Source organism: Halyomorpha halys, unplaced genomic scaffold (genome assembly GCF_000696795.3).
Source record: "Halyomorpha halys isolate HHAL.00 unplaced genomic scaffold, Hhal_1.1 Scaffold134.1, whole genome shotgun sequence".
NCBI classification, from domain to species: domain Eukaryota; kingdom Metazoa; phylum Arthropoda; class Insecta; order Hemiptera; family Pentatomidae; genus Halyomorpha; species Halyomorpha halys.
The window spans coordinates 93,104-105,856 of NW_027107159.1; the positions used below are offsets into that span (position 1 = coordinate 93,104).

The window sequence follows — 12,753 nt, forward strand, 5'->3', positions numbered from 1 at the left end:
TTATTAAAGACAATTAATAATATATAAAAAATCAAATAAAAAATATATTTAGAATATAAATTGACAGATAGGAGAATGACAGTGTGGTACAATTGAACCCTGTCCAATAGAAAAAGTTTTGACAAGTTAATAAATCATCACAAAACTGGAAATAGAGATTATTATTGAAAAATGAAGTAAATTACTATAACAGTAGTATTGAAATGTGAAAAACTTGAGCGATTTACATATCAACAGAAACCCTAGATGTAACAATATAAGAACACGTGTTTTTTTAGGGAAAGAAATTAATCAGTCATTGGTAAACTAATAGGATCTTATATTAATAGAGCCATTCTTACTTATAAATACGATTGAATTAGGCACCACCCTTAAGCTTAATAAATTTAACAATTTACTTATAATTAATTTAATATACAATGATGTTTTCATAGTTGACCATAGACTAATATGAGAAGATCATGTGGTCGGGTGTGCTGTCGGCAAAAAATACACAAATAAACAAAACTTATGTATTTGTTTTTTTTTTGCTTATCCCACTCGATCATATTCTCCTCATAGAATGTATAATATTCATATTTTAAATTTTAAACAAAGTAAGCTTCTATTCAGTTAAATTAAAAAATATATATAATGAATTATGCTTAAGATTTAGATATCGCCTGGAATTCATCATTATAAAATAAAATTAATTTAAATATAATAAAAGTGGCATCACAGTCAGATATGTTTATGAAAGAAAGAATATCTTGCAAAATCAATGGAACATGCAGGAAGAGATTTATTGGCCTAATAAGAGTAAAAAATAAAAATATTAAACAAAGAAGTAGAAGTCTCTTTCACTATGCGAACAGATATTTCAGAAATTAGGGGCCAACAAGAAATAAAATTTACAAGCCTATGACAGTATACTGTATTGAAAAGAACAGCGAAGTAGAGATGCTAGACAACAAACAACTTTTCAAGTAAACCATTTGTCAAATGATATAAAAAAAAACAATAACAGAAAACCTAAGCCAGAGAGGTATTAGTCTTCCAACATTCTTTGCATTCACCACAAAATGACTGTTTCCAGAAGAAAGCATAGGAAATAAAGTCTTGTAAAACCTTTTGGGTTTCGTCGTCCACTCGGTAAAATAGAAGTTCAGTTTTCAAATAATTTTTTTTTGTTTTTAATGAGACCACCTATTTTCACAATTGTCATGTACATGAACAGATGCTTACCTTGATTTTTATTCAATATAGATGTGAATAGCGCAGGCATCATGGGCTATAGAAGTGGAAAAGATCATCATAAAACAACAACAGTGGTACATTCCATTTTAAAAATCTGAGAATTGAAAAAGGAAATTATAGAAAAACAAATTATCAGGAAGATGGTATGGGTGACGATAAAGAAAAGTTCAAAAATAGCAACAACTATTTATTGAAACCCACATTGTAGAATGATTTTGTCCAAGATTTTATTGTTAGGACCGCTAATATGACAGTTAAAAATCTAAGTTAAACTGATTGAGACAAATGTCAAAACAACTTGATTTGTCACCTACTAGCATAATAATATGAAGAAGCGAACAACTAAACTGCTAATTATAAAACCTCCTTACTACAAAGTAGAACACGTGTAGTAAAAAGGTTTCGGAATTAGCATAGCGATATGTTTTCAGGAAGTGTATTGCCTAGATACGGATAGCTCAACAGGTTTTGTGGATATTGTTATATTTAGTACGACAGAAAAGGAAGCAATAATATGCTAGTAAGGAATCATTAGGATTAGACAATTAAGAAAAGAGCAAAGATATAAAATGAATTCCTTATACTAGAAAATTTTTGAAGGGAAAGGGGTTTGAGTCAAAAGTAGCAGAATCATCCCTTTTACAAGTAATTTTTTTTTTTTAAAGTTATATATTTAAAAGAACAAGTTACAGAGAATGACAGATGCCATTAATCTAGACCTACTGGCAATCATATGCCACCATCTATATTAACCGAAACTTCATGTTGTCAATTATATGACTGAAAACAAAATTTCAATATTCGATAAGTATTTTACTTACCCCATCCATTTAACTCTTTATTTTTTAATATTATTTTAGATTGTGATTCCGATATTAAAGGATTCCATATTTTTTTTTTAAACAATAAAATTGTGTGCAGTGTGTGCACAACTTTCACTCAGTACCCTACTAGGAGTTTAAGGTTAAGTTGTTCTTTTTAAACCTGCAATTTCTTCACAATGGTGATGAAGGTGATCCTCTTACTATATTTTCATATGTTATCTTATTGATTAGATGTATAACAGTGAGATGTTTAATATATAATTTAAAGTTCTATTTTATTTTTATAGTACGGTGATTTAACAAGAGGAAAGTTGATAAAACTAAAACCGGTTATTAAGATAAAATAAATAAAATACACAGAAAGAAAAGGTATTTTTACTCTTATAAAAAACATTTAATATTGTCAAATAGATAATTCAGTATGCTGAGAAAATTAGCAACTTAACTATGTTAGTAGTTATTTGTAATTTTTTTTTTTAGTTATTTCTCTCTTTATTAAGTTGTGAATAAACTTAATAAAGTAAAAAAAAAAAAAAAATTTCTCTCTTCTCATTAATTACTTGATTTTACATCTATTATTCTTATTCCTTAAAATCAACTTTTAATATAAATTTAATTTTTATTGCCTTTTTACTCAGTTCATATCTCTTGTCATCAATCAATGATTTGAACATTATTTCATTCTTTATTTATCTTGTATCGCTATTTGTGAGATAAACGATGCAGATCTTTAATCTCTTTGTAATAAACTCAATGCTTAAATCAATATTTTTCTGATGACTGAAATGCAAACCCACACTTCCGTAACATTTCTCTTTCTTTCTTCAATCGTTTATTTTCAAATTACTTTCTATGCAGTACTCTGATTTTATTTGTTATCAAGAACTTTAATTTTGATGTCTTCTTGATTTCTTGAACATTAACTTCACAACCTCATTATTTTTGCTTATTTTACCAGCCTTACCTAGGCTTAAATCATTAATAAATAATAAATCATTTTTGATTAAATGATTTATCAACTATAAGTGTCTCTAAACTTGGTATATAATAACAGTATTTTATTTTTTTATAATCTTAAAATTTTTTCTTGAGACTGGTAATTTTTTAATAAATAATTCAAAACACTTTCCAATTATAGTCTCAAAACTTTTATTTCTTTTACACGTCCAACGTTTCGGCCAATTCGGCCATCTTCAGGGACAATCTACTACAAAAAGTTTCTATTATATGTATGATCCTACAAACAATTTCAATACTTAATATTATTATTTATAATTTACCTTACCTCAATACCACTATGAAAACATATAATTTAACCACTCTAAAAACTTCATTCAGGCTATTCTGCCCAGGTCAAAACATTTATATCTATGAAAACATTAAAAACATTAGGTAAAATTATTTTTTGTTAATAAGTATATCCCACATATGTTTAATTACCTAATAAGTCAATTATCCATTAAAAACCACAGTCAAAATTGTTTCTCTGCAAACACTATTAATACACTTTTATCACAACCTTACTTGTAACCTTCCTCTACTCAGTTCAAGCATTTAAAAAATTATTTATCATAACTACATTTTTGTCAATTTTTCTCTTTATTACATTAGCAAAATTCCTATCAAGGCCAACTATAATTATCCATATACAATTTATCCTATATTATTTATAAATTAATCTTACTTAATATCTCTGCATAATGTTGATTTAAATTCCTCGTATCTGTTTTGAAATTTACTGTGTAATCAATATTTTCAGATATGTAAATGGATTCCAGTATTTTCCTTTTGAATGTATTATTCTCTTTATGTAAAATGAGTGTATTTTCAAAATCAAAAATATGTTGGTTTTTGGTTGCATGCTGGACTACAAATAAAACTATTTGGATCCTTCTCCTTATTTTCAAATCATTATTGTGTTGATAAATTCTGTCACCCAATAATTGCTTTGTCTCACCTATATATATAGCTGGAGAATTTAGACAGGGAATTTTATTTATATATATTTTATTTATATATTAATCCCGATTGATTTCTTGTATCAATTTTGTCCTTTAATATACTATAATAGTTCTTTATTTTATTATTGGGTCTATGACTTAGGGAGTACTCATCAACATCGTAAATGATTTCTTTATATCTTCAGATAGTCCTTTAATGTAATTGCATCCATAAAATTTTTTATTTTTTACTTTATTATTTACTAAGGTAAGGTAAATTATAAATAATAATATTAAGTATTTAAATTGTTTGTAGGATCATACATATAATAGAAACTTTTTGAAGTAGATTGTCCCTGAAGATGGCCGAATTGGCCGAAACGTTGGACGTGTAAAAGAAATAAAAGTTTTGAGACTATAATTGGATAGTGTTTTGAATTATTTATTAAAATATTTTATTTGTTAAATTCGTATTAGTTATGTACTACATGTTTCTCTCATTTCAAATTTAATACCCCTGAATATTACTAAAAATGCAGCCTTCCAAAAAAAGCTTTAAATTCTGTTATCAACCTATGGTTATATATTTAACAATCTGTCTGTTATTATTTTTAATAAACTTAGCCAGTATAATTAGTTTATCAGTTTACATTTTGTAATTTTCGGCTTTCATACTATTTCTGGCATATTACATTGTTTCTCCATCTTTTAGTCATATCACAAGTCATTCTTAGTACTCTTTAAATAGTTTCACCTTACTGTATCTAGTTTCTTTATAGCCCTGATGAAGAACTGCAATGTGGGTCAAAACAACGGCTTTCAATAAATAGTTTTTATTATTTTTCAAATTTTCTTGACAGTAACTGAGCCCATCTCATCTTTAATAGTCATCTATCGAAAACTATCAATATGATTTAAAAAACAAAACAGTAAACACGGAGAAAAACAATTAACAGCATTCGTTTACAGAATTATTTCTGAAAATGTGATCTTTCATAAATACATAAATAAATAAATTCTTTAGGTATGTGGTCCATAATCATTACCATTACAACTTGACTTACAAAAGCTAATTTACTGTACAAACCTTTAAATAAGTTTGAAATATTATTTTTGGAAATATAAGTAGAGTATAATCTTTAAAAAAGAAAATATGAAACATGTTTTTCAGTAAAATAAAAGCATTTTATCATCTACATATGTGTATAAAACAGATATGTAAGAAATAGAATACAAATTTAACGCCGAAGAAACTGTGGAGCACAGACAGCTTGTTTGTTGAAAATTTTCTCTCCAACAACAAGATTCATCAAACCAAACCACTTGATGATTTTATTTCTCTCAAAATATGGATAAAGAAGCAGGTGTAAGTGAACTAGTGTTTAAATGAATTATAATCCAAAGGCACACAGTATAACGGGCAATAATAAGCACCTTGGCCACTTAAGCTGTGATACCTCGTAACTCGAAAAAATCAATAGTATGATTTTAATATTTAAAAAACGATCCTAAAGATGTTAAGTCTTCACCATCATTATGTAGGATACCTATATAATTTTTTATGAATTCAGAAATCTTTTGAGATGCCTCTAGGAGATCAAGGTGTTGCAGGGAGGTAGCACCTATACTTAGGATTGACCTAGGTGATTAGTCCTTCTCCATTGACAGGGGAACAGCAGGAGAAACAAAACCTCCAAGGACATTATTCCCAAAACCATCTATAAGCTAAAGGAGGCCCTGCTTTTGCCAAAAATGGCAGATCTAGACTGAGAGGTCATGTAAAATATCCCTGGTGATAGGCAACAGATATGAGACCGGAGATAGTAAGAGTTGGATGGACCCATGAGCAGACATCTACAGGTGGAGTTGGAGACCGGCAGTACGTCAGCAAAACTTCTAAGATACCTCACCCATCAAAGACTGCTGAAGTCAGAGGAGTTCAAGATGCAGATGGGAAATACAACTCCACGTACTTACTTCCTATTATGGCTATATCTGGCTATCTAAGGGAAGAATGCCGAAGAAGAAGATGCCTCTGCAATGAAGCAGTAATTTTTATTTATTTTTTTAAATGGTATACAAATGTTTTAGGAGCTACGAGGAATCACCCTTAAGTAACGACGTTCATTAACCAACATTTCAAGCATAGAATATGACAAATAAATGGTTCATATATCATTGATACTTAAAACAATTTAATAAGAAATTTAGCCGAAATGAAAAATTTATATTGTTTATATTTAACTAAAATAATGAGATGGTGTGATTTCTATAATTTTTCTGCTAAATTATTTTTAAAAAAAAATTCTTACCTTAAGACCCTGCCAAGGAAGGCTGCCCCGATTAAAATACATCATAACATAGCCTAGTGATTCCATATCATCACGTCGACTGAAAAGAAAAAAAAAGAATAATGACTGAATTTTAAAACTAAAAAAAAAGCCTAATTGTTTAGATTTACAGATTAAATATTACTTTAAATATATATCTTGAATTACAAAGTAAAAGTAATAATGAGTAATACATTAACTAAAAGAATTAAATAATACCTTTGCTCAATACCCAGATGAGCATTGATAGAAGCATATCTAGCAGTTCCTGTGAGATTTTTATCCTCTCGATATGATATGTGAAGTCTTGTTCTCATGTCACGGTACTTTTTCGCCAGGCCGAAATCAATAAGGTAAAGCTGATTACAGTGCCGTCCAATCCCCATTAGGAAGTTATCTGGTTTTATATCTCTATGTATAAATGCCTTTTCGTGAATTGTTTCTATTAATTTAATCATCTGATCTGCAAGCATCAGTACTGTTTTTATCGTGAATCGGCGGGAACAAAAATTGAATAAATCCTCAAGAGAAGGTCCAAGCAGTTCCATGACCAGGACATTGTAATCTCTTTCTATGCCGTACCACCTAAAAAAGAAATTTCCATACATAATTAATAATTCTAATAATATTGAGCTCAGTTATAACAAAGTGTTTTTTTTCCTGATAAGATTTCATAAAAGAAGGGTTTACATTAAGCAAATAAAGAAAATTGGCAACTAATAATCGTGATAAGAGTGATTTCCGAATGATACTTAATACAAATTGGAAGGAATAAGTATCTTACTCCTAAGATTATCTGACACTTCATTTAAAATGACAGTTTTATGCTAAAATAAAAATAAAAATGAGTCAAAACAATCACAATTTAAAATTACTAAAGTAGCTACAAAATGTTAACTTTGATTTATGGCTCGAGTCAATGCTACTCCAAGACTAACGGATAGTAATTTCAATAATGGCCAACAAAACATATAAAATCAAAGTTCTTTATTATCCAAGAAACCAATTAAAACCTTGCCTTTTCAACAGTTCAAAACCAACAGTCAAATAAAAATCCAAAATACAACATTATCAATGTCATCTGTAATAACAAGTTAAAAACGAGTTTCTAAATGGTGTGTGGAAAGAAAATGAGTATCAACTTCCTTTAGTAAATAGCTGCACAAACAAAAAGAGGGATTCATTAAGTTTAAAGAAGAATTAATAATGAAGAAAAGGATCCTTTCCACTTCTAGGAAGAAATATACCAATACACAACATTTAACTATAAACTAATAAAACTGAATTCCTTTAAGATGAGAAGATGTCATCTAAAGCCAAAAACTTATTGAAGTTGTCACCTAAAGCCAACAACTTATTGAAGTTGTCACCTAAAACCAACAACTTATTGAAGTTGTCACCTAAAACCAACAACTTATTGAAGTTGTCATCTAAATCCAACAACTTATTGAAGTTGTCATCTAAAGCCAACAACTTATTGAAGTTGTCATCTAAAGCCAACAACTTATTGAAGTTGTCACAACTTATTGAAGTTGTCATCTAAATCCAACAACTTATTGAAGTTGTCATCTAAAGCCAACAACTTATTGAAGTTGTCATCTAAAGCCAACAACTTATTGAAGTTGTCTTCAAAAGTCAACAAACTGAATTAACTCATATACTTTATTGAACAAGAATTAACAATTTTAGTATCACCTTAGTAAAATAAATTGTTGAAACGTTAATATTTGTTTTAGAAGGAAATAGAACGGTAAGGGTAATAAAGTGAACTAGTACTATATTATTAAACACATTATGTGAAGGGTCCGACTAAAACTCACACTCTCCACTTCATCAAATTTTAAAGTAAACGTGAAAAACCAGTGAATCCAAATGAAAAGAAATTGGTTTGAAAAGAACATAACATAAATACAAATTATTGTAGTTTCCAAGCTGTTGAAGAAACTGAGGAAGTTTTCTCAATTACCTGAAACCGTTCTATGTAACTAATTTTATTTTTATTCCTTTGATTTATTAATGTGGGGTTTGACCATGTACAGGAATAATCCAATTTTTTTTTTCTTTTTAAGTTTTCTATGTAGTTAATCAAGTAGAAATTTATCAAGAATATTAAGTGTATGTTTATATGAAGGGACTAACAGAAACAAGCTCACACTCTTTGCTTTATAAAATTTTATACAAAGCATGAAAAAAACCTCTAATTTCAACAAAACAAGTTTCTTAAACTTAATTTAAGCATAAATTTGTTACATAAAAAAAATAATGCAAGTTTAAAAACCTTGGTTAATAAAAATTAGAGGGTTTTTTCATGCTTTGTATAAAATTTTATTGTTGTTAGAGCTTTTATATAAATACTTTTAAGATTCTGTTGAATAAGACTTACAAAAAAATTTCAGATGATATTAACTTATTCCTACGTTTTCTCAACTACCAGTAAACCCTAATAATTTTAATTTACGTAATTACGTCCTTTTCAAACTAATTTCTCTGCATACGAACATACTTGAAAAAACATGTAAATGTAAGCAAATATATAAATAATATTTATACAACAGTTGCTTTAGAATCGATTTCGATCTATTTTAAGAGTTATTATATTAGATAATCGATTGTGTTTTAAATTAGTTTATGTCCGCTTCAGTGCTTTTTATACAATTAAAGTTTCACATAACAGTATTCGATAGTTAGTGAGAAAGCGGCTATACAATTGGAAGCGATAAAAGACATAAAACTAATACTTTAAATAATAAATTAATTATATAATTCAATAGTTATTTTCGTACAGCTTACACAGGAAAAATACTGAGCTTTCGTTTAATAATCGGCGCGTGGCTTAAAAAAAAAAAACTGACAAAAGTGATTTTAAGAAAGGCCAGAGGAGAAATCTACCGATTTATTTTTTATCATTATTTTTTTAAAAGTAATATAACATAATTTTGGTGTTTTTCATGACGGAACAGCTTGAAAGATAAAGGAGAGGGGTAGACCCTGAGACAAAGGTGTATTGTGTAGGTAGAACTTTCACTGGTGCCCAAGGCCAGTTTATAAACCTCTATGGAAACCTATCTTCGGCGGTATCCGACAGATAAATCTATCAGTAGAACGACATTGAAGGTTCAGCTTTCTTTGGTGATGGCAGAAAACGCAAATTAATCATGAAATACAATATAAAATGAATAACCAACACAGATTATTTTCGCTAGCCATTATTCTTTCAGGAAATAGGAAAAATGACTTTTGGGTAATACACAGTTAAACACCACGCTCTTTTTTATTTTTTTACCTTCCAGTAAACTTCTACGATAGATTATCTTTGACATTTTAACTTTATTTAATTATTACTAGCCATAATATTTATTACTCACCATAATTATAATAATGCTATCGGCAACGTCAAGGTTAGTAATTTGGCACCACATTTTGGACTTTTCATTACATTCTGTATTTTTAATCCACTCATATAAGTAGGACAAGACTGAATTTATTTAAATTTTTTTTCCCCCTCTACATCATAAGATTTTACATAATAAACTACTAATAAATAATTTGAATTCTTGTTTGAGACTGGTTTATTATAATAAAAAATCTCCATTAATTCTCAACTTGTTTATTTTCTTATTATTCCACTCCTACGTTTCGGCCCGTCCAGCCATTCTCAAGGATAACTTATTCTAAGTAAGTCTTTTTTATTCTAGCCTGCAATTTTTTGATATTGTAGCTGTGATATTCAGATAGTTATCCTTGTTATCAAGTCATCCTTGAGACATCTATATGTCTTGTTCTTGAGGTACCTTGATTTTTTTTTCAAAAAATGTAGCACAATGTTAACATTTTGAAAAATATTTTTCATGTTGTTTTCGAGCGATAAAAATACAAATTATCAATCATATTTCACTAATTTGATTGATAACTAACTATTAATAATTATGCCATGTAATTGAAGAATATATAAATTACATTTTTTATTTTAAATATCAAGGAAATGGTCGGGGTGCGGAAAAAAAAGTTGTTAACTGTTTATTTGTTCCTGTTCGGCCGCACTCCCGACCATCTTCATATTTTTTTAAATATGTAATTTTGAAAAATGAAAAAAAAAATTATACATTTTTAATTAGCTCCGTTTTTTTATTACTATCTCACTGGTTTATGGAATAATGAATAAATATCTGTCGTATTTCAAAACCATCCGTCAATATTCAATTATTTAATTAATCATCACAAAGAAAAAAGATTTTTTTTTTTTCTATAACAGTTAAATAGAGAAATGTCTAAAATCTTTTTTTGAGACACTGTCATTATCTCATGAAAATCTAGTATTAAGGCAGTTAATTACAAAATAAATAACAATTTGAAAATTTACGGTTAGTTATAGATGCAACGCCTCTTTTAAAGTTTATAAAATAGAAATCTAAGTCCTAGATGCTCTTTATTAAGTCACAAATAAACTCATCCATAAAGGCTTCAACATTCCATCCGTTGCAGACTTGGCCCGAAATAGATATACCTACCTCCTATCTTTACCCACCCAAACCCATTATTTCTCAATCTCCCATCCTTAACAAACCCTGATAATCCTCCGAGGCGTCTGAAAAGGAAATGGCCACGGGCTCTCAAGCCAAACAGACCATCAAGATAAATTATGAATTTTTTTTTATATTAAAATACTCTACTATCGATATTCTTTTACACAAAAGGTACAAGTTATTATTATTTATTAACTAAATAAAAGTATCAACGACCATTACAATATTAAACAATAAAAGGTGGACTTAATATTTCAAGTTCACAGGCGGCATCAAGACCGTTGAGCATTTCCTTATTTAGCAACGTTCATTATACAGCACGGGGCCTCATTTAGATATGCCATTGCCTTGGTAAATTTAATTACTTAACGAATATTATTTTACGAGGATCATAAAAAAAGAAAGAAATGATGAGACGAGATAGGAAACAAATTTGTTCTTCGATGTCTAAAAGAGTAAAACACGATTTTTAATTCGAAATTTAAGTTTAAATATTTTAGTCGCTACTAAGGACAAAAGGGGTATTCATGATGTGTTAAATGTAAAATGATTTCCTATGTTAAATGCATTCTATTGGCGGTAACGGTTTGAATCCGACCTGGGGCGTTGACTTTTTTCATTAAGTGGGGGTCTCACAAAATGGAAAACTTTGACCCCCAACCATGGTTAGGCAGTATAGGACTCCAATGGGAGTCTTCGCAGAAAAAAATGTTAAATGCATGAGAGCTCCTAACGGATTTTCTGAGCAACTTAACTTGCTTAGAAACCTTTCCTTGCAAAACTTCTTGTGATTGTTTACCTCTAAGTTATTGTTTATTAGTACTTAAGGGCGTAAAACCTAAAAGTTATCAATACCCACAAAAACTTCAAAATTTTTCCGTTTGAAAACTTCCAAAACAATGCTAACACGATCAAAACACAAACTACGAGCAAATAACCTAACACGACAACCAACAAAATGGTGACGAGCTCAGCTGGTCTATTGCGTGACGTCATTCTCCATTTAACAGACCTAGTAACAGACTTCGAACCACGTTATATAGTTTAACATGGTAAAAGAAGGAAATATTTCTTTATTTAACATGAGTTTTTCGATTTAACACGCTTTAACATGTTAAATTAAAGATCATGAATACCCCTAAAATAGTAAACTTTTATTGACATGTTACCATATTTCTGTAACTTTATTAGTCGAGGAAGCAAGGAATGTACCGTCATTATTTGCATTCGTATTGGAAAATGAAAAATCCAACAGAAACAGTTTGGTCTTTTTTATTTTTAACAGTTTAGAACAGGCTTGTACGAATTTCCAATAAATCCAAAACCGTACTATATGAAACCACACAGCTGCGACTTAATAAAACCGACAGCTTCATCGCAGATAATGGAAGATAAACATATCGATTCTATTGTTTAAACATATGAGTCACTACCCGATAACTAGGAAGTTATTTTTACCTGAAAATGTTGGACATAAAGTGCGAGGGAAGGTGTAAAAATAGTCTCCCTGAATAGATGGATAGGAAAAACCTTCACCAGTTGAGCAACGGAACATAACTCATCCAAATGGTATTGCCAATTTCTAAAGATTAACATTTGAATAAATTTCCAAATTTAATTAACAAGACTAATTCAGTTAAAATATTATTAAGGATTTTCGATAAAAAAAAGAAAAAGAAAAGTTAAATAGGGCGAGGAAAAAAAATGAAAATATATAAATTATTATTTTCATTTACCTATATATAAGATACATAAGTAAGGGAAAAGTTTTGTGATCGCGAGAAAAATCGAATTGGAATTTCAGCGAAAATAAACCTTAAATATTTTATTCCTTTTTTAATGAATATATTTAATATTAATTACTTTTTTATGAATATATTTATCAGTTATCAAGCTTTTA

General features: G+C 28.9%; 1 protein-coding gene across 1 annotated transcript in view; it reads right to left on the bottom strand.

Annotated features, from left to right (window-relative positions):
- The window catches only part of LOC106678323 (casein kinase I), a gene marked incomplete in the record, with an annotated part of 57,681 nt that overhangs the window by 20,058 nt on the left and 24,870 nt on the right, over nucleotides 1–12,753 (bottom strand). Inside the window, 2 exon segments of the mRNA XM_067045452.1 lie at nucleotides 6,313–6,391; nucleotides 6,550–6,915. Of these exon segments, the coding sequence (XP_066901553.1) occupies nucleotides 6,313–6,391; nucleotides 6,550–6,915 (445 nt within the window).